Source organism: Camarhynchus parvulus, chromosome 1, assembly GCF_901933205.1.
Source record: "Camarhynchus parvulus chromosome 1, STF_HiC, whole genome shotgun sequence".
In the NCBI taxonomy this organism is placed as follows: domain Eukaryota; kingdom Metazoa; phylum Chordata; class Aves; order Passeriformes; family Thraupidae; genus Camarhynchus; species Camarhynchus parvulus.
In genome coordinates this window covers 99336651-99358905 of record NC_044571.1, presented here as the reverse complement: position 1 = coordinate 99358905, position 22255 = coordinate 99336651, and the positions used below count along the sequence as shown (strand labels likewise).

The window sequence follows — 22255 nt, the reverse complement described above, 5'->3', positions numbered from 1 at the left end:
TGATGTACAAACTTTCCCCAAATTCCTCCACGCTGAACACATACAATGATCTGATGCTGGTTCAGCTTTATTCTATTGAAAACCCTGTCATACATAATTATCTACAGGTAAATGGCAAGCTTTTGATTTGTGATTATTTTTATTTTTTTAAATCTGCCCAGACAGATCATTATAGCCACTACGGTTTGTTGTCATCATATTGCAGAAGTTCCATACCTTCTTGGTGATGTCTCGTGTGTAGCTCCTCACAGCATTGACTCCTTCTTCTTCACAGCACAGCCAACAAAATCCATCTCCCCTCACCCAGCTAACCCACTCTTCTGTAGCACTCATCTTCTTATTGGACACAGCTGTGGCCTATTAAGGGCAGCCTGTTCCTAATATTTGGTGATTAGTACAGCTGCAACTCCTCAGATGTGAGACTACCTTCTGCACTACTTTTATTTTCTTACATTCTATCCCTCCACGAGGGTTTTGATCTAGCTCATTCTTACTCATAATTAAGTCACCATAATTCCAATTTTTTTATTGTGCTCATGTTAATACAATTTCCTTTTTGTTGTCTTAAAAAAAAAAAAGTGAAGTTCTTTTGCCTCTAGCTTGACTGAAAAAGTTATATAAAATGCTTGTGATGCAAAAAGGTTTTCTCATTAGTACAGTATGTTTAATAATCCTGGTTTCAGATAACGGTACTTTTCAAACAAACATTTTGCCTTTATAGTTCTTCACCCCTTTTCCATGCACATAATAACTTTTTTGGGGGGCATATTTACATTTTTTGCAATTAAATATGACTAGGATCATTCTGGAGGGGGAGCTGTCTCACAAATACGCTAATTTTCTATACACTGGTCACTGTCAAAGAATGATCTCTCACAGTAAAATATGACCTGGGTATTGCCCTCTACCCAGGACTGAATCAAGATTTGCTTCTGCATGAGAAAGTTCTCTGATTATTCACCCAGAGGACCCACACAGCTCAATACTTTGCACTGCATCACTCACTCAGCACCTAGGGCTGATAGTCAGCTGACAGACAGGAAACCCCTCTTATTTATACTCTGAGTTTCAATCCATTGAGATTCTTTGATATTCCCCAATCAAGTAGGTAAGTTAAATACAAAGCTTCTGTCTCATTACAAGCAAGATAAAGGAAGTTCAAACAAACAGTTCTAGAAGCAGTGCATTCAGGTTTACAAATTGGAAAAAGCACTACAAAGCTAAAACCACCTCTTGTTTCTCCTCCCTAACACGTGATTTATTTTCTCGGTTTATTTCAGATTACCAATACGTTCCGTCGCTCAATTCCAACTCAGATCCCCAAACCAAAGCCTGCAAGCACAACCAAAGCCCCTGTCAAAAGTCCTGCTGGACATCCCAACAAACCACTCCAAGACAGTCCTTCTGGAAAGATACGCATTGTAAGGACGGTGTCTAAAGCCTGCCTTCAAAGTGGAGGGAGAAGGTAAATACTCTTCTGTGACCTATGACATTAAAATGGATTTAAGCCATCTGAATCTCAGCAGCAGTTGTTTCAACTGGGGAAAAAATCAGAAACCATCCACAAGGTCAGCACATATGGTCACCAATCCTAGGACATCAAGACAGCCAAATTCTTAGGAGCCAAAGTTAACCTCATGTCTGCAGGGATCATGCTCTGCCCCATTTTTATGGTGCATTTCCAGATTTTGCCACTCACAGTACAGGAACACAAGACACAAATAAGTTTCTATTATAAATTCAGTTCTGACATGTTCTACAAATAACAACAGTAAGGTTATCTCAGCAGATTTATAAAAACATGGTCAAATCACATGAAGAGGGATTGCAAAGGTGTCATGTTTTCAAAGTCGGTCTAGCCAGGATGTGTCTCAGTATGGATATCCTAAGTTCAACATTAAGGGTGGAATGAAGAAAGGTATGGAAAAATCTGCTCTTGTATAATGCATTGAATTTAGAGAAATGCAGAGTTCCTTGCTGTGCCAAGCATCACTTTAAAAGCATGATGTGAAGATAAGTAGCTCCCTCCTCACTAGTGTGATTATCTCCACTCAATTCATGCAGATGTTAGATCAGGAAAACAGATGGGAGAATCAAGATTGATATTGTTTGCATCAGCTATACAAACTTTCACCATTTGGACTACAGTATTTAGATTTCAGTTCACTTAAACAGTATTTTAGAACTGATCAGAATTAGTATCAAGCTTAACAGTAAGTTGTGGCATACAGAGAAGTGCAACTTTATTCTTGTATTTCTCCACAATTTTGCCCTTCCTTGCAACTCCTCATATTCACTTAAAATATGTAACCAGATTCATTGCTCCTAGTGAAGGGTTTTTTTTAACTGAACTCTTTGCACAAGAAATCTAGTTCATCCATGAGAGAATTTGCCTTTTTCCTTTCCTTAAAGCATAACTTCTTCAAAAGACTTAAAATTCAAGGTTTCCCTTCAGTCAATACACACACACAAAAAAAACTAAAACAAAAACCACAAACCAAAATATTAGAAGAGACTCCATGCTTGTTGTTTCCAATGTTCTGAAAAATAGCAATTGTTGCTCTTCAAGAAAATTTCTCACTGCTCTATAGAACATTAAGAAAGACTAACAAAATAATACTACTACTACAGCAAGGAACCCCCCACAAGAATCCTGTAATACCAACTAACACTAGTTACTGCTTTAAAATATAAAAATTAATTTATTTCTCTGGTATTAATGTCTCACTCATTCTTCTTCCCCTAACAGAGTGCATTCCAACAGTCTAAATGGCTCAACTGACAATACATGGGAAAACTCCTTACACATAGGTGTTTCTTTAAGAACTGCCAAATCCTAATTCCTAAATAAGAAAAAGCTGGTGGTGATCACAGTGCCATAGCCAGAACTGCAATCCTTTTGCTGAAGCAAGGAGACATTCTGATGCATTCAGTTACCCAAGTTTTCCCTTTAATTTCACAGCTAAAAGTTTAACTTAACCACGGAGACAGTACAACACACAGCACTGCTGTGTGACTGTTTTTGCAAACCCACAAGAAACCTATGCCTTTCTCAACAGCTTCACAAGAAATTCTCTAGAAATACTTTAAACAAAGTTGTAAAAGATCAGTCTACTGAAAAATTATTTCAGCTGTGTCCTACAAAACACACCTGTGTTAATATGCAGACATTAAAGAATGACTTTGCCATGGTAAAAAGGAAAGCTTCCCATGTTATTCACTAAATCTGCAGCTATCAAGTTCTGAGAGTCCATATCATGTGTGCTCAGATCTCAACACAGCTCACAGAAGTACACCAGTACAACCTGCAGAATGAATGCACATTGATGTGAAGAAACACAGATTTCACAAAGCAGCTGTCAACTTGGCATGCTTATCAGAAAGATCTTCAAGTACTGACCAAGTTCTATTACAAGGAACAGCAAGTCATTGATGAGCCTAAAAAAAGAGATACAAACCTCTTCATACAGAGTCCAGCAACAGACCTCAGCTCTGCTCAAGCAACACTGCTCCTACTGAATGCACTACAATGAAGAGTCTGCTTCTCAATAGCTGCAAATCACACACTACAAATTGATGTTAACTGGCACCCTTCACTACAAAAAAAGAAAAGAGAACCCCTAGCAAAAGAATTCCTGCAATAGCGTCCTTTGCTTTAGAGTCCACACAGGACCCCACAAGCACTGCCAAATCATCCTCTGTGGTCCTATACTCACCTATTTTTGCTGCTGACATTCAAGATTTTTGTTCCTGTCTTGCAATGACACAATTAATTTTTACCAATGAGGGCCATGCCTCTCATAGGTAGATCCTACTTAAGGGTCTAAAACTGACAAATGGAGATACTACACTCCTACGGGATAAAGGGTGATACAGAAAGCACGGATAATCAAAGAGAAGGAGGGGTAACTAAAAAGGAGGAAACTGGAAGAATTTCTGAAGAACAGAAGTCCATCCCTCTCCCTCAAACTGACTGGGAGATGAGGCATGCTGGCTACAGGCAAGATCTGGACATTTATAGTGCTGTGAGAATTGCTCTTTTCTGTTCACGGAGGGAAGAGGAGAAAGTTGGGGTCCTTCACCAGTATGAAATAAATTCCTCTGAATTCCTTATCCTTTCCCTTGTAATTCTGAATGCAATATAAAAATCACATGAAAGTCTGGACAAAGTTGTGACACAAACTGGAAAAAAGGAAGGTAAGGAAGTCCTGCAGTTGCATGACGTGGGACATATCTAACACCAAACTATGCTGCTAAGTGGAGCATAATCCCTAACAGCTCCCTCCACAAATCTCATCTCAAAGGCTTGCTGAAGATGTTATTAGGCAAGATTCTGTTTTTGTCATGTGACAAGATACAAAGATGGGTAATCCCCTTAGCATTTTTTGCCTTGGGCTTTGTGGGCTTTTTTTATACCTCTAAATCATTTGCAGCAGGGTAAACATTCACATCTTAAGGTGAGAGTAATTACCTTTAATTTTTAATATGGACTCTGAAATAATGACTTCCAATGATATGGCCAAAGGCAAATTTAGAATTACATATCCATACACAAGGATATATATTTATATCTATTTTGTGTTTTCATGCTCTTTAGGTGGAGTGTATGGATGATGTTCACACTCATTTTAAAAGTAGCCTTTTCTAATTACAAGTGGCTAAAATCTAAAACACTTTTGAGAGCTGAATTCTGATGAATATTCTGTAGGTCAGAGCTTATTCTAAGGTTAATTTTAAAGGATCTGGCAAAAGATCATTATTTCAAAAGTACATTTGAATTCTGCTTTGCACCTGCAGTTATGGCAGAGATGTTATTTTTAAATAGGTCAGCAAATGAGGTTGGATAGTATTTTTTTAACAAAACTTCATTTTTCACAGAAATGAAATTGACCAAGTCTTTCAAAGGTGCTCACTAATGTGCAATTATTTTCTTGTATTGCTGCCTGCATCATACATTGTGAATGGTGGTTTCCCCTTTTATGCCAACTGATTTGAAAGCATTTTACAGTATTGATAAGATGCTGTACAAATTAACCCTTGATTTTTCCTGTTTTATGTGAAACATAGCTACACAAAATAAAAGTAACAGATGTTTTATGTTTACTGTTAGCTTGTGTCAACTTCATCCAACAACAGGCTCCATAAAAAGAGCCTGCCAACAAGTGTACAAAGGTGGGCTGCAGACAGCAGAGTACCTGAGAGTGGTTTGCACAACACTCACCTGTAATCACTACTTGTAACACACTCAAAGAATGTCCCTGGAGTAAAATATAAAGGATTGGGTTAGACATCTCCAGGGGTTATTTTCCACCTGAATTATTTCAGTAACTCAAAAATGCTATTGCAAAAATCCCAAGTTTTTCATAACTGGAAAAGCTGTCACTCACAGTCTCACCTCAAAGCCCTATGGTTCATCCCTCATGACAGAAGTTTTTAATCAAAGTCCTGCTCTGTATCCAGTTTCTAGAGGAAAGCTGAGACACTGTAACAGTCAGCTAACCATGCACCCCAAATGACAGCTGTGCTGGCAGAATGTGCAGGTAGGCTCTTCAGAAGAATTCCTAACGAAGAGCATTTACCATGGGAACTGGGACTGCTTAAGGAACCCACATGAGACTAAAAATTAAAATTAAATGCTCAAAAACCTAATTAGGTCCTGTGAGCCCTCTTTATTACATACATACAACTTTTATAGTCCTTCCTCTCCAACTATTCCCCAAGTACCTTTTCACAGGAAATAAGCACCAATTACCAAGACACAAAAAGCTGGAGCCTTTGCAGAGGTGTAGATAACTCCCAGTAATGCCCAAATCTTGCCAATATTGTATTAAAACATAAATTTAAAAAACAATCAATAAAATAGGGCACTATAAAGTCTAAAGTCATTCTAGTTGCCTAGATCTACCTAAATTTTCACACTAAATGTAAGCATTGCAGAGAAAACATTTTACAGCTTGTGGTTTCAAGACACATTGAAAAAAATACATGTGTATGAGCCAGGTATTATAACCATCAGGAAAGAAAAGACAAATCAGTCACAGCACCATACTCCAAGGAGCAGTGTGTGGACAGAGCTTTAACTCCTGCCCTTTGACAGTAACACATGGCAAAGGTGATGCGACACACCCCAGAGAGCACACGGGGGATGCTTCTCAAGTACCACAGATACTTTTCCCTCCAAAGGCTCTACTATGGATTTGCTCTTTCCTAGGCCTTACAGGTAAGTTCATGCCAGTAATGGCAAACACAGTCACAGGATAGTCTGAGGTGGAAGGATCACCCATTACGCAAAAGCCTTTCATGAAATAAGCTCTTTGGAAGAAAATACAGTTTGGAAGGTAAATGAATGCAAGGGAGAGGTGAGCTCTGAATTCAAGCCAAGAAGTTTTCCCATTCCCCTCGCTTTTCAAACTTCGCGTGAATGTATTTTTGTCATGTGGGTTCCTGTTGTTACCTAGGTACTGCTATTTCGTTTGCCGCTCCATCGTCTATCCCAGGGCTCACATCAGAGACGGGACATCACCTCGCTGCAGAGACTCTGCTCACAAGCAAACCTGCCCTCGGTAGCAAGCAGGGAAAAGCAGGCACAGGGAAAAAAGCGAGCGAGAGTGGAAAACCTGGACAAGTAAATTAAAAGCAGAGAAAGAAAAGGCGGAGAGGGGAAGTGGAAAAAACACCCAAAATCCAACGAAAAGGAAGAAGTGCAGGAAAGGAGGGTGGGGGGCTGGCTCTTAGGCAAAACGTTTCAATGCCAGCGTGAGGAGGGAGCTCGGGGAGAGCAGTACCTGGCGTGCCGCCCGTGCCGGGCTCGGTGTCCCACCACGGCTCCTCCAGCGCGTCGCCCATGCTGCCACCGCCGCCGCCACCGCGCCTGCGCACTGCGCGCGGGGCCGGGCCGGGCGGGCGTGCCCCGCGCTGCCGGGGGCCGGTGCTGCCCCGGGCACGGCTGGTGCCACAGCTGACACTGCGTCTTACACAATAGTCTTCTGAAAGAGAAGAAGGCCTTTAAAGGCATGCTGAGGATTTTTTTCCTTTTTTATTTCTTTCTCTCTCTTTTGTTTTTTTTTAGTGGAAAATACAGAAGCGAAATAAAGAGGAAAGGAATTAAAACTATTACGCCGTTCTTCACAACATTCGCTTAATTGCCTCGACCCGCTTTCAGACTGTCAAATACCTCGCTTAATTGCCTCGACCCGCTTGCACACTGTCAAATACCTACTTTCTTGGTTGAGGTAATTCACGTAATCTTTGCTGAGGAACAGATAGGTGCCTGCAGGGGGTGCGCGTTGCCTTGGAATAGCTGTTCCCGGCCCTTTGGCAGCGGAGCCTGCAGGGCGAGCGTGCCCATCCTGGATCCCTTCCCGCAGGAGCCGTCCCGCTCAGCCTGGGGGTGACCTGCCTGGAGCACATCCCGAGTCGAGCCGTGAAAGTGAAACAGACCAGTGTAAGGACTGGAATCTCTCGTCAGGCGGCACTGTTTTTCCGTGCATAACCCGCTCCAATAATTTTTCTCAACTTCCATTGAAGTATACTATTTTTTTCCCCCTTTGAGGATGCAGGTGGGTAAGGGACGTGCATAACAGGGAGCATTAGTGTTGATCTGCCCTGGGTTGCTAATGGACGTCACCAAGTGATTTTCAGCTCTTGGAAACTGCGTGAAACTTGTGAATTTCCGTACTCGCGGAGTACGTCCAACCTGTGGCACATTAAACACTGTGGGAGAAGTCACTTAATAACCAACCCCACATCTGGCAGAGCACTTCAGCTTTATGAAAACCGAAAACATTCAAATCTCCGGCACAGCCACTCCCCTGCCCTACTCCAAGAGGCGCTGCGCGGCCGCTCCCTCAGAGGCCGCCCCTGCCCGGCTTCCACGCTTTGCGGCCCGCGCCCTCAGCCCGGCGGTCGGGAAGGCGGGGACGGCGGCCGGGAAGGCGGGGACGACTCCGGGAGGAGCGGCCTCGGGCAGGAAACGCCTCCCGAGCGCGCTTTACGGCCGGGCGAGCGGGCACGTCAACAGCTATGGCGGAAGGAGAGGGGGCGCCGCCGCCGCCGGGCAGCTGGTGAGTTAACGGGGGTGTGGGCGCCCTCCCTGCCATTCGCCTCCCTCCCCTCCGCAGCGGAGACAGCGGAGAGAGGCCGGAAGGTCCCGCACGCCGCCGCTCTCACCCCGGGACGCGCCGCGCTCGGGGTCGCGCTGGGAGCCCGCCAGGAGCCCCCCGCAAACGCCGCCGGTGCGCGGCGGCTCCGGGTCTCCGGAGAGGAAGGGGCCCGTCGAAACACGGGCCAGACACAAAACGAGGGCCGTGCCCAGCCTGGAGCCAGGCGTCCGCTCCAGTTTAAAATGACAGCTTTAATATGCGGTAGGAGCTGCTCCAGGAGTCTGCCTGGAGTGGAGTTGCTTTGTTCAGTTCAGCTTCCCGTTTCGCTGCATTCCTGCTCTCAGGAACAGGTGACAGCAGTGGGTCCTGCCTCGTTTTCTGAATGATTTTGCTCCCCACCTTCCTTTAGCACACCTATTACTTATAATGGATTTTATATTGAACCCCTAGGACAAGAATAGAGACTATTTCTGGAGCGTGTATAGGACCATTTTGATGGTAACAGTGATGTGATTTTAGTATTTGTTGCATGTGTATTCACTCAAGATTGCCGAGGCTTAAATAAACATTGTGTTTAAACACTGAAGCTATTCTTACTGCACCCAGCATCTCCATTTGCGTCTTCACTTTGTTTTTGTCTTTGTGCTTCTGCATTGCATGTGATTTCTTTCTGTGGCTCTGTGCCACACCATTGCTCTTTGTCCTCTACACGTATATGCTTTTCAAGCAATTACTTTACAGAGCTGCTTTTTATGATCATTTCCACTCTGAGTTCCAATAATTTCCAAGGTTTTGCCTGTAGGCTCTATTTGATGTGGTGCATTCAAAGTTTCCTGTGCTTAGTTATGTCACTGTAAAGAAGCCAGAACACACACACACAGGTGTAGGTGTAAACTCTTCTTTGTCTAGTTTGGTTCAACAAATACAACTCTTGGTTAAAACAACTTTGTATCATGAACTAGAAAATGGAAGTTAGTGTCAATGGAAGTTGGTGTCATTTTTTTATTCTTGTTTTTTTTGTTTTAGTTACAGTCTCAACATTTATGAAGCTCTTTCTGTAAGCACAGTGTTGCATAAGCATTATTTCTAAATAAAGGCCAGACTGTTGGGCCATTTAATTACAAAGCGAGGGATGGACTCCCTGACAGTGCACCCTCAACACTTTGAAATATAACCCTGGACATTAAATAGGAACCATACCTCAAATACCTCTGAAAAAAATACTTCCGATGACTTCCATTACTAATATTGGAATAATATTGCTGTTTCCCAGATCACAATCAATTTCTCTAGAATTTCTGTTAAGGATGAGGACAAGTGTGTTTCCACTTTCAAGGCACAGCCTGCATTGTTGATATTCTGATTGGCAGCTTCAAAACTGTAGTCAATTTTATATGCTGATGGTACTAAAAAATGCAAACTTGAAGGCATTTGTTAAAACAGATTTAAGTCTTTAAGTCTTAAAGTATTAAACAGATGTAACACTTTATGGGAACAATTCAAGAGTTTTATGCTTAAATGCTGTATTAATATGTGAGGGTGCATCCTATTACTAGAGGTGTGTGCTGTGAATGACAAAATTGCATTCCTTATTGCTTGCTTAGAAACTTCACGTGGCTTTTGGGTTTGTTTTCCTCCTTTGGTTTTTGTTTAAAAACCAGTTTCAGTGGAGTATTTGCTTTTTCATTTATGGATTTATAGCGCTGTCTTGTATTCACATTTCAATGCTGTGAACAGTTGTTGTTGAAAGAGCTTTTTGATGTAAATTACTACACTATCATATTTTGAAGTATATAAGATTTCTAATTTTAAAAATACCCAAACATATAATGACACATATGTATGGCTGAGCTCTGTTGGGAGCAAAACTGGCAGTGCTGATCCTGTGTCCTCTATTCACTTCCTTAGGAGGATTAAAAGGCAGATGGAGTTTTGTGCTCAGAGGCTGTTGCAGCACCTTGAGTGTGTATGACCCAGATGTGCTCCCTAACATAAAATTCCCTATTTGTTTTCCCTGTGTTAACTTGTCATGTGTATGAATGATTTGGGTGGGAGGGAAATGTCACAAACTAATTATGAATTAAACCCCTCAACATCTGTACTGACTGCTTGGTGTTTTGCTCAACAAAAGCCAGGGAACTTTGCCACTGCACAATAAAAATTAAAAAGGAAACCCAGCATCACCCACCCCAAACTTATGTATAGAGAAAGATGAGAGTGTAGGGTTTTTTTCTTCGTTAAATATAAGAAGTTGTTATCAACACTTTTGATTTTAAAATGAGCAAAATCAGGTAGACCTTGTTTGCTAAATGTTTCTTTTGAGCTATTTGGCATATACTCAAAAGCTAATTTGAGAAATTGCCAGCGCTGTTTTGTTCTGGAAGACATATCTGTCCAAAGCTAAGAATCCTGTGAAACACAAAAGAGGCAAGCTGCTTTCAAACTGCTGTAAAATCTTTTTTTTTGGTCTGCTTATTTATTTTAATCATAATTTTTGTCAATGCAATATATCTAGTCAGTAGACTGTATAGACACAAATAAGATGGCTTATTGTTAGTTAAAATGTTTGTAATTGGAAGTTATAGATTTTTCTCACCTCATTTATCAAAGAAGTCGATGATTTGGACCTTATTTTTCTTGTTCAGATTTTCAAACAGATTAATGGTTATGAATTAATTTCTAAAACCTTTTTGCAGATGTTTGTTTAATACTCGAGCTTCAGGAAACTTGATCAATTAGTAATTTTTAAGATCTGTACTTGGGAAATCTGGACCTGAAGTAACTAAATATAACTGTAATCACAGGTGGAATTGTTCCTGTACATTTAACTTTGCATTGGAATAACTCATTTTATGGGTCCCAAAATGCACTGCAACTGCCTAAGACAACAAGGTGACAAACCTAGTTTCCATGTATCCTTCCCATTCTCACAATTTGGCTAATTAGTACTTGGAGCCATAGTATTTCTTCTGAAAGCCCATGCTTAACTTTCCTGTTAAACATGAAATTGAAGAAAAAATGTCAGGGAATTGTTTTTCTCCAAAAATCTATTGGAGAATAAATGATGGTTCAGTGATGTGCTGGATACAATGGATATTTTGAAGCAAATATGAGGGATTGATTTTTGTTTGTTTGTTTTCTGTAAAGAACAAACACTCATTAATTTCAGTTCAATATAGCTCTTGTTGAGGCTTTTTCCTGGGAGTCAGGAAAACCCTGAATGAAAACTAGGAACTGTAGTAATACCTTCTATAAAAGTATGAAATTTATTGTAGTATTCTTAACACTTCATGTAGTTTATTGATCACTTACTATTATCTTTTTCCTGCTGTTCACATTCCCACACTTTTAATCCCTTCTCTAGTATTTATGCGTGATTACCAAGTATCTCAGTCATATATAAATAATACTTAGAAAAAGTGGCTTAAGCTGAATTCCCAACAGTTGATCAATTTTTCTTGCCAGTAGCTTACACATCTTAAGTTAAAAAAGGTCCTATTTAATGTCTGTGAAGGCAGCTACTTATTGATTATAATATGTCAGCAGACTGGCATGAATGTAAGAGATCCTTCTGTAAGTATGGAAATTTACTGCAGATGCACTAATTGGAGCATTCTGTATTATGGCATTTTGAACAGTATATCATGTGGGAATACCCACATGGCTTGGGTGTAGGCTGGAATTCTACACCTCTAACCAAAATTTTGAATGGGACCTAGAGACAGGGAGTGAAGCCATGGCAGAGCAGAAAGTGCAGATGTTTGGGTCTGGAGGAGTTTTTCATAGGGAGAAGTGCTGCTTTCTGTTCAAATTAAATGTAATCATTATCCATGTGAACAGAAGACTTCCTAGCTGCTCTTCACTCATGAAAGACAAGGATCCAGATTGCTAGCAGTTCAGTGGAATGTTTATAGCACAACTGACAGAAATAAGTTAAAACACAATGAGTGGACATGTGTTTAAGTGTTGAAATCACTTTCATGTTTTGCACTTTGCAAGTTAGCCTGAACAGAAAGTTTATTAGAAAAGAATTTACTTAATCTTTGAGAAGTCCTTTCTTACAGTCTGTGAGCAATCTTGCAGTTGATGGAGGAAATGAGCACCTAATTGAATCACAGCAGAACAAAGCATTTTCCCCCTGCTGTTATTTCACTTAACTCCTTGTTGGTAATGCATCACGTCCCTTCTTGTGGCAGATGGGCATGTCAGTGTCTTGCTTTGTGAGGTGAAGCAGTAAAACTTGCATTTGTCTCTCATCTTTACAGTGTAGAAAGTGGAGGTGACAGCACTTAGAGGAAGTTTTTGCAAGTGGTAATATATTGTCAAGCAGCAGAAGCACATATTTGCAGGTGACACGTTGAAGTTGGTGTTACATGCCCAGCTTCTTGAATGGTGGATACTAGTAACTGGTAGAATTTGTACTTGTGCATTTGTGAAACATTCTTTGCCAGGTGATTCTGTAATTAGTGTAGATGTAGTTTTAAGTGTTGTTCCAAGTAAAAATTACTTTCTTGTTCTCAAAAAGGTTTCTTTGGGTGACATAGAAACAAAGTTAAAGTATTACAATTTAAGACCTTTCTACTTGAAATGGAACGTGTACACAGCTGTTGCATTCATTTCCACATGCCTGTTTAATACTTGGATATAGGTGTTGCAGCTAGTTCTAGTTCAAGACCTGGCTGTTGCTCTCTAGTCCGTTTTTCTTACGCAGTGTTCACAGAAATGTGCAATGTGTCTAAGAGCACCTCATTCTCTCCAGCTGATGCTTGATGTCAGCTTCTGTTGAAGCTAGATCATCACAGAGTTTGTGCAGTTCTGCTGAGAGCTAGGAGGTCTCTTTGTGTAAATGTCCTGGAAGTACTTGATTTTTATTCAAGGCTAACTGATCCATTCATGTAACTTTTCAGGCATTGAACATTATGTACACAACTGGGCAACAGGATAGGTGATTGAAGTGCAAGTGTGCTTCCATATTCTGCTTCCCCTCCGTTTCTGTCTCAGGAAAGGGATTGGCAACTTATGCAACCTGTAGCCCTATACAAAACAGACTTCGGGATTTAAAAAATTTTTTTTGTAATACTAAAAATGTGGGAAAATAAGACAAGTCATTCTCTTTGTAATCTATGCTTTCTTTCATTCAGATTTGCAAAATAACTTGAAAAAAATAGAGTTGTGCCCCAGTGTATATTCGAAATATGATTTAAAATGCAGACCAAAAAGTAGTGACAAAGAAAGTGCCTGATACAATGCAAGGAAAGTGCTTCTCTTCAGACCTGTAAATACTTTGAGAACTCTTGAGTAAAGCTAGCTAAGTATTTGCATACCTTCTTCCAGGTCTGAGATTTTAATCTTTTTGTCCCAGAAAATCAGAAATGTGTGTTTGAAGTTTTCAGGAACCAAACTTGGGAACTTTTATATCAAGGATTTAGTTGTGGCTGTAGGTTAAAGCAGACAAGAGTTCAACAGCTGACATTTTTTTCCTGTGGCTATTTGAATTAACTACATAGTAGTCATGGACTAATTGAGAATTATACTGGTAACACTTTAACAGCTGTTACTCTGTGTGTATAAATAGATGTGTTATTCACCAGGAATGCATCTTCCCACGTGAATATCTGTCCTAGAGAAACAATCCTTTTCTTTTACTCTGGCTATAACCCTCCTGGATGTGTGTTTAGCTCACCAGGTAACTGAAGAAAACCTTTCTTAAGGCAGATGTCAGCAAGTAGACAGGAATTAAGAGGATGTAGCAAGGGAGAAGTTTTGCCCATGGGACCTATGTGTCACTGCCATTGCTGTTTTTCCAGTGAACCTGTTTTGCCACTGCTCTGCTACATGATACTGAAATCCTGAAATCATCAGATGTGGTTCTCCCATTACTGACAGCATGGAAACATTGAACCAGTCTGCAGAAGCTGTCAGAGAGATTGTAAAGTAATCATTCCTGAATGCTGGATTTCTTCTTATCTATAACGCTTGTGAACTTCTGTTGTCTTACTACAGCAATCGTCATTAGTGTTTGTCTTGTCAATTTGTGTATTTTGCTACTCTCTATATTATTAACATTTTTGTATATGTTAATCCAGATTTGTGCATATGTCCACACTTGAAATACTACAACTGTATAGTTAAATAAATTTGAGTTTGACTAAAAGGTCTTTTCCTGTTTCAGGGAAGGTGAGGTTTAAAGCTGACTGCTCTAAACCTTTGAAATAAGTGTTCTGTTTTCTAGGCCATCTAATATTTTATTTAAAATAACTCCACCATCTAATTTAGGCGTAATATTTGCTTTGTGTGTGTGTGAAAACTTGCTGAAATTGAAAGTTGTAAACTGCAACTGAATTTGCATTTTTATGATACATTTTGCAACCTTGTCACTGAATGAAAACAAAAAAGCAAACTTTTTTCCTTGTATGTAAATTGGATGGAATTACAAGTTGAAGGAGCAGCTTTAAAGTAGAGGAATAAATAACATTTTGCAAGTATTTCTTTTTAGTAATTTCCATGTTGTTTTATACCTTTGCATATGTGTGGGATTTGCCTGACAGTAGCCTTCAGTCTACATAAACACAGAAAAATAGTAGAATTGATTTTTTAAAATTACATTTCATTATTTTAGGATAAAAGATCTTGCAGATGCTCTAGACGAAGGAGGCTGTGATCTTGAAACTGTGAGAAACATCATCCAAGGAAGGCAGTTGCCTGCTGATCTAAGGGCCAAAGTCTGGAAGGTAAATATGATCTTAAATCAAGAAGCAGGAAATACCTGAAGTTGTGTTTCATTTGAGGTAAAAGATTTAGTTGCCAGGGATCTCTGCAGAAGAGATGTAATATTGGAATTTTAATGTGCATCTATGTTGAGTCAGTTTAAGAATAGTTCTTTTTTTTTTAATTACTGAGTTCAGTAATTAAACAACTGCAAAAAGACACTAAAATATTTAGAGGGCTTTCTATTTTTATTTTCAGATTGCACTTAATGTTGTAGGAAAGGGGGACAGCCTAGCATCCTGGGATGGCTCCTTAGACCTACCTGAGCAGAGTATAATTCATAAGGATTGCCAAGACCTAATTGGTAAGTTCTGTTACATTTAGATCATCAGTTTGAAAACTTTTGTATTCTCAGTTATCTTAAGACTTTATTTCAATTAAGTGATCTGAATGATGTTTACATTTTGGAGGAAGATGAAAGAGCAGATAAAAATCAGTAAGAAAACAATAGTATCTCACCTGTACACAGACTCTGGGAGGGTGACATCATGGGAGTTCAAAGTATTAGCTTGTAAATGATAGTTTGCATAGTCAGAAAGCTTTGTGAGATTAAAAAAATGGTAATTGTTTTCCAAGCTCCATCTTTTAAAGCAGACATTCTTTATTTAGTGTCCTTCAGGTTTTTATTTGTGGAAGGTCTGGTTCTTAATCTGAAAACCTGTTGTAGCGTGAAAATGCATATAGTATTTGAGAGAAGAAATATGTTAAACATTTTGGGCTTCAAAAACTATTTTAAAGAAAGATACTTTTTAATAGCATTTTCAGCAAAAAATGAAAGGCTGTGTTTGTGCAAGCAAGGTGCTGCCAGGACAAAGGAAATAATAATCTGGTATGTTTGCAAAGAGCTGCCATAGGATCTGTTTGGCAACTCATCACAGGACTGGTAAAACCCCTGACATGATGCAACAACATTGGTATCAGTGATCTATTGATGGAATCAATGCTGACTCATAAATCAGGATACATCTCACATCTTCAATAAGAGAATCTTCTATTTTATTACCTATCATTTTATTTATTCTTGTGCAATTGAAAGTTAGGGCAGAGGATGGAGTTGGTGCATGCATACATACCTGCCATTTCTGAAATGCAGTTCTACAGTTTCTAGCCCTAAAATCTAGTAGGAGTTATTTTCCTTCTCTCTGTCCTGTAAAGGAAAGAGATGGGTGTGGAATTTCCACTCTGTTTTTTAATCACAGTCTCTCTTCAGGAAGATGCAAAATGTTCTGATTGTAATCATAACATACAAAATTAAGCCCTTCAGTGTCTGATAGTTCTCTTTTTGTATTTATTGGCAAGTATTTTGTGACATGTAAGGATTTCAATCAAATGTAAAGTTACTTCAGAAAGAAGGTTATATGGAGATTTCAATTTTTCCTTGGATTAAATGTCTCTATTTCAGTGTTTTAACATAGCAAGTAGTCTCCAGATTTTAAGTATATTCTCAGTTGGCATGTGAGCTTTATGTACTGTTTCATTTTTCTGAGAGATAGAAAAAAAGAAAGCCAAATATTGACTGACTTGTCAATATTCTTGATGGGAAAGTATTAAAGACTTCTGTAATAAAAAAATTTACTAACAGTCATGAGACTCATGGTCTTCTTGTAACTGAGGGGGAAAGATGTTTCCTAGATATTTAATGCTGCTATGTTAATGTATTGTGTACAGATCTCTTTTCCCCATCCTGGAGATAAAAAAATGTGATTTGTAAGTTAGTGCTAAAATTTAAGTCTGTAAGCCTACCTGATCTCAAACTTCTGATTTAGATAAATTTACATGTCAGTCAGCTTTTGAGGAATTGAAGGTATGCATTGTGGGTTGATCTGTGTTGATCTGTGAAATTCCAATGAATTTGTTGTAAAGTTGAGCCTGAGTTGTGTGCTGAGCACATCAAATAGGAGTAGAAGAGGAGCATTCTGTGCATTGAAAGAATCTGCCTCTTTCTTTTGTATAGATCCTGGAAACACCAAACTTTTTTCATCCTGTTGTTGTGTTATTTAAATGATATTTAAATGTCTTATCCCACTGGGTTTATAAAATCACTTGTATTCTGATACCTTTTTAAATGCCTTTCTGCAAGAATTTAATCCAAATAGCCAGCTTTTTGTTTGTCTGGTTTTGTTGGGTTTTTTCTCCAATCAGTCCCTATTGGTGCAATTGTGCTAAATCTCATCCAATTCCTTTGATAAGCTTTTAACCCAGTTTGTATTACTGTGCCTATTTCAGACCAGTTGTCAGTGCCAGAAGAAGAGAAGTCAGTATTAACTTTGGACATTGAGTCTGTTATTACTTTTTACTGTAAATCACGCAATGTTAAATACAGTTCCTGCCTTGGCTGGATACATCTGCTCAAACCTCTGGTGCACCTTCATTTGCCCCGCAGTGATTTGTACAACTGCTTCTATGCTATCATGAATAAATTCATTCCAAGGTAAAACTCTTTCTTTTCCATATATGCTATTTGTGTTGGCAGTAGAAGTGTTCTCTGAAAGATATGCATGTTGGTTTTGGCTAGAGGAGCACTATTCCTAGCTGTGTTGTCAGATTCTTTCATATGATCATAAATTTCAATACCTGTTGGTTTGAAATCCAGGAGATGATTGGGTTGGTTTAAGATGCAAAGAGTTAACTGACTGATGTGACTGATCTATATTCAATATGCCTTTTAAAGAGCTATCCTTTCATGCAATATCAAAAATTAGTTCATTTTTTATGAACTAATTCACATAGGTTATGTGGAAGTGGTTTTTTGATGCCTTTCCTAGCATTTTTGATATCTAAAATACTTCTATCCCTTCAGAAACAGTAATTCGTAAGCACTAATGAAGTCTCAAAATCTCTTTAGAAGTAGTTAATATTTTCCTTATGTTCTTTTGAGTTGGGACTGATTTTTTTAAGTTGCTAGGTATTTTTAATGACAAAATTTGAGCTTTTCATGCTGTTATGTAAGTCCTCTCACTAAAGTAAGTTTTTGTGAATGTTGGAGCACCATGACGCTTCAGCAAGGCTGGATAGTCTGTAGTTAAAGATCTTAGTCTGATTTCCTGGAGAGGAATTCCAGCCTGGCTGATGGATGTGTACCCAAAATATGAAAAATGCATGTTTGCTGTAGTAGCAGGAAGCAAGCATTTATCAGTCCTGTCACTTGACTCAGCACGTGTCCCTTTCTGCTCTGAAACACTCTTGGGCTCTGTGAGCTGTTTGGGGATAGTGGCAGTATGGCCACATAACACTTGTGCTTTCAGCTGTAGAAGGTTTGCAGAGTATCTGCTATTTGAGCCTCAGGAGGAATCTAGGTGGTCTTTCAATGAGATGTAGACTGGTTTCCTGGTTTTTTTCTCCTCAATGGGAGAATGAAAGACCTAGAAAGGCAATTTACAGTAGATCAGTGCATCTCTGCTCCATTGATACCATACTGGACTTGTTCTGAGATTTAAATCTGTTTTAAATACTTCTGTGTTATATAATCTGTCAGCAGTATTGCTTTCTGCTGCCCAATTTAATGGGGTTTTCAGTGTTTGTGGATTTTTTGTTGATTTGATTTGGTTGGCTGGTTTTTTGACTCCTTGAGGCAAGTTGACTTCATGATCAGTCCCTGTGAATTAAAAGAACATTGTACAGGAAATTACATGATCACAGATACTAAAGAATTGCTACTGTAAGTCTGAAAACGGCAATATTACAGGGGAGTTTATTGTTTTCATTGCTACTTTTTAGGGATTGTTTTATGAAGGGAAGACCCTTTCATCTATTTAGGCTGTTGCTTCAGTACCATGAGCCTGAACTCTGCTCCTTTCTTGATACCAAGAAGATGACTCCGGATTCATATGCACTCAACTGGGTAATAAAGTGAAAGTAGGGAAACATAATGAAAAATAAATTTCTGTTAAAATTTAAATACATGTTGTCAGTTTATGGAAGCGTAGTACAGGCAATTAGAACTGCATATATTAAAATAAATTGCATGTTTTAATATAGTGTGGGCCTTTTCTCTTTAGTGTTTAGCATGAGGTATGAGGGCTTGGTAATGTCACATTTTTATTGTACTGGGTGAGTCCTTATTGAGCCACTGATACTTAGGAACTGCTTGGAGTGAGGAAGAATGAGAGCAGCTGACATACTCAAAAAGCAAAAAGTTAGTTTTGATTGTGGGCAGCTGTATGTTGTACATATGGGTAACATCAGTCTAACAGGTCTTTTAAAGCTGAAGAATTAATTGTTTTAGAAACCTCCCTGCTAAGGCATATGTGTATGTCTTTTAGAATTTAGGTACATATATTTTACAACTTTCAAAGCATTAGTCACTTTCTCTTCAAAACTGCCTCAGATTATGGGTAGTTACAAAGATTATCACCTTATTATAAATTTTGTGTAGCAGGACTACGACAAAATTTTTGTATCAAGGCTACTTAGTATATGCAATACAAAATCATGATGCTGTGCTTGCATAGGCAAAGTCTGTAATTTAATAGAGAAGGCTTTGACCCATGAACTTTTCTAGGTTCTTCTTTCATACTCATTGGCAATGTAAAATTTTTTTTCAACCTGGTGAATCTTCAATTAAAGAAGTGAAATTGAATGAATTATTAAACTGTGAGGGCATTTTTTTCTTTGTTCTTTTTTAAGGCTGCTGCCAATTTTAGTATAAAAATGTGTCGAGGAAAAATTCTCACGTTCTCAAAATCTGCCGTTTGCCAGTCTCATGAGCCTTCAAAAGAGAAATCAGGTCCTTTTTTGTCACTCAATTTCCTTTTTTTAATAGAATTTTCCTTAGTACATACAAAATTCTTTGAAGTTGTTTCTTTGAATTTTGAAACCTAATTAGAAAAAGAATCTTCTCTCTTAAAGGCGGTAGTGAAGTAAGCTGGTGTAGCTGCCAGTCCTCAACACCATGCTTCTTGGTGTACAATTTTAGGAAAAAAATCTTAAGTTTCATTTTATATAATGAGATTACAGTAAAAGTCTCTGTTTCATCTGTGAACAATCTGTCTATATTGGTGTATCACTAATACTTAGAAGTATATAAGCAACATACCAAGACCTGCCATTGTCATCTTGTTCATGGATGTTTTGTCTTCAGTTGCATTTGAGCCAGAGTTGAATATATTTTGCTATAAAACTATACTATGAAGTGTTGAAATATTCCATGATAGTGTTTTAAAGCTTTTGAAAGCTATTGCTGTGTTGATCCGTTTGTGAATGTATGTGGAATTTCTGTGCATCAGCAAGTACAGTAAGACCCCAGTGAAGTCAGGTGGTATGCATTTGAGTTAGGTGTGATTGTAAATCTGGCATGTGTAGTAAGAAGTTCCTACCTTTTATCTGCTTTGAACTTTGTATATCAGAGAGGATGTATTTTCAAGTGGGAGCATGGGAACAGGCAAAGAGTTTCTTAAATAGTAATGAAAATTTTCTGATACCTGCAAATGTTTAATTACTCAGTCATAAAGCATCATAATGTAAGTGATAAGTAAGTGATGTTGTCAAACTAATGTTTCAACCATGTTCAATTAGCCCAATTCTGCTGTGGAAAATAAAAATAATTATGTTTGCAGGATCCTTTCAAAGCCCTAATTGCTATGCAATTTGAGTAAATATATTCTCTTATGATTGTCTTGTTGGTATAATTGATATTTAGCAGTGGCTGTGAGCTTAACAGTACTCCAGCTTGATTGTGTTATCTGTGGTTGAATTTGCAAGGTTGGCAGTGTAGAGCCAACTTTGCCTTCACAATAGTCATATTTATTCAAAGATAATCTCTTGTGTTGTGCACTGTTTCCATAAAATTTGGTTTAGAGGTTAGAACCATCCTTCTGTACATTGTGCAGATGTAGGCTTTATCATAATTTTGTTGAGTTTATTTTCTTTTAGATACCTTGTATCTCTGTTAAAAATGTATTCCTAATAAGATTGTTCCTGGTAATTGCTTTTTCTCACATTATTTTCCAAATTTTTAGCTTGGAAGCCTCTTCTCATACTACTGTTCAGCTGAAGTCACTCAGGCAATATGGGATGGATATCTACAACAAGCAGATCCATTCTTTATTTATTTCTTAATGTTGATCATCCTTGTCAATGCAAAGTAAGTGTATAGTTAATTCTTTGGGACATTCTTTGCTGACACTGTTTTAATCCAGGTTTGTTTCATTTTGGTTTTACTGACTTAATCTATGCCTGTGACTTTACTGTTTTCAGAGACGTTATCTTAGCACAAGAATCAGATAAAGAAGAAATGATAAGTAAGTACTTCTCTTACATAGCTGCTAGTGCAATAATTACTATATACTGAAATCCCCATTTATTACTATTTTTTGTTGCTAAAGAGCTAGGTTGTTAATTTCCATGTGAATTTTCTCATTTTTTAATTCCTTCACCACACTAATTCTTTCTTACTTTTGCTGCCCTGTCCTTGACCTTTTTTCCTTATTCTTTTTCGTGCTCCCACACCTAGTTCTATACTTCAGTTTGAAGTACTGGAAACAGTCACCACAAACTGGTCTTTCTAAGCCCAAAGCAGCAGCTGGCAAATCCTTCTTTAAATTTACTGCACTTGTTGCATTTTCTGAATTGTCTTCATGCGCGCTTGATTTGAACCTAATTCATTGTTTTTATAGAAAATGCATTAAATTTCAGCAGAAAATTTAAATAACTCTTGCCTGTGTATTTTTTTACACACATAATACAACGTAATTAATAATCTCTAGTAGTTTAAAATGAGAGTGCTTGGAATTTTGTGTCTTTGCCATATACTGCAGAACTACATCCCTGGATTATCCTGGACAGAGACCAGTGCTACTGATTAAATACTCATTTTAAAGGATTCTCATGGTCAGAGCTGTTTAGAAAAGTAGCTAACTTAGAAATGAAAGCTAAAACTGTACAGGAGTAAGAATGTGATAAAAAATATTTTGCATGGAACTCTAGCAAAAAGTGTAAGTTTTCTATGGATAAGGAGTATTTCCTGTATCTTCACTTTTCATCTGGAGAGTGGATCAATATTCATGCTTAGTCAATACACTAGATTGTTATGCCTTATTAAAAATAAGTTCTTTTATGATCTGTGTTGTTTGATTTCTGTGTCTGAAATAGTGTTGCATTTATGTTGTTTGTCTGTCTCAGAATTCTTAGAAACATCACCAGCCAATCTTGATTTAGAGGATATAGAAGATCTCTTCTCTTTGGCACAATATTACTGTAGCAAAACTCCAGCTTCTTTCAGGAAGGTAATAACAGGAATTTTGATATTCTCTTCTTTTTGGCGAGTGTTTAAGCTCTTGCTGACAGTAACTTTGAATATTTCAGTGCAATATTCTTTTTTTAAACATTTTTTCATGTTGTTACTCTAGTAGTATTTGCTGTTAGGATCTTTGAAAGATAAGGTTAAC

General features: G+C 38.4%; 3 protein-coding genes across 7 annotated transcripts in view; 2 read left to right on the top strand and 1 right to left on the bottom strand.

Moving 5' to 3' along the window:
• FILIP1L (filamin A interacting protein 1 like) overlaps window positions 1-5095 on the top strand; it is a 102233-nt gene extending 97138 nt beyond the window's left edge. For both annotated transcript variants that reach the window (XM_030960315.1, XM_030960304.1), the window contains 2 exons: window positions 1281-1465; window positions 2750-5095. In XM_030960315.1, coding sequence (XP_030816175.1) covers window positions 1281-1465; window positions 2750-2840 — 276 coding nt within the window. In that variant the 3' untranslated portion in view covers window positions 2841-5095. The remainder of the gene's footprint in view (window positions 1-1280; window positions 1466-2749) is intronic.
• Window positions 1-6866, bottom strand: part of CMSS1 (cms1 ribosomal small subunit homolog) — a 223559-nt gene extending 216693 nt beyond the window's left edge. The window contains exon 1 of the mRNA XM_030960327.1: window positions 6786-6866. Within this exon, the coding sequence (XP_030816187.1) occupies window positions 6786-6846 (61 nt within the window). The 5' untranslated portion in view covers window positions 6847-6866. The remainder of the gene's footprint in view (window positions 1-6785) is intronic.
• A 1150-nt stretch (window positions 6867-8016) lies between these two features.
• The window catches only part of TBC1D23 (TBC1 domain family member 23), a 31715-nt gene continuing 17476 nt past the window's right edge, over window positions 8017-22255 (top strand). The window contains exons 1-9 of one of the 4 annotated variants that reach the window (XM_030949941.1): window positions 8024-8063; window positions 13910-14036; window positions 14722-14833; window positions 15069-15174; window positions 17097-17301; window positions 18588-18711; window positions 20828-20952; window positions 21066-21109; window positions 21990-22093. In XM_030949941.1, coding sequence (XP_030805801.1) covers window positions 13990-14036; window positions 14722-14833; window positions 15069-15174; window positions 17097-17301; window positions 18588-18711; window positions 20828-20952; window positions 21066-21109; window positions 21990-22093 — 867 coding nt within the window. In that variant the 5' untranslated portion in view covers window positions 8024-8063; window positions 13910-13989. Of the gene's footprint in view, window positions 8064-13909; window positions 14037-14721; window positions 14834-15068; window positions 15175-17096; window positions 17302-18587; window positions 18712-20827; window positions 20953-21065; window positions 21110-21989; window positions 22094-22255 lie in introns of those variants that run through there. The other 3 variants (XM_030949931.1, XM_030949948.1, XM_030949923.1) reach the window with 3 other exon arrangements.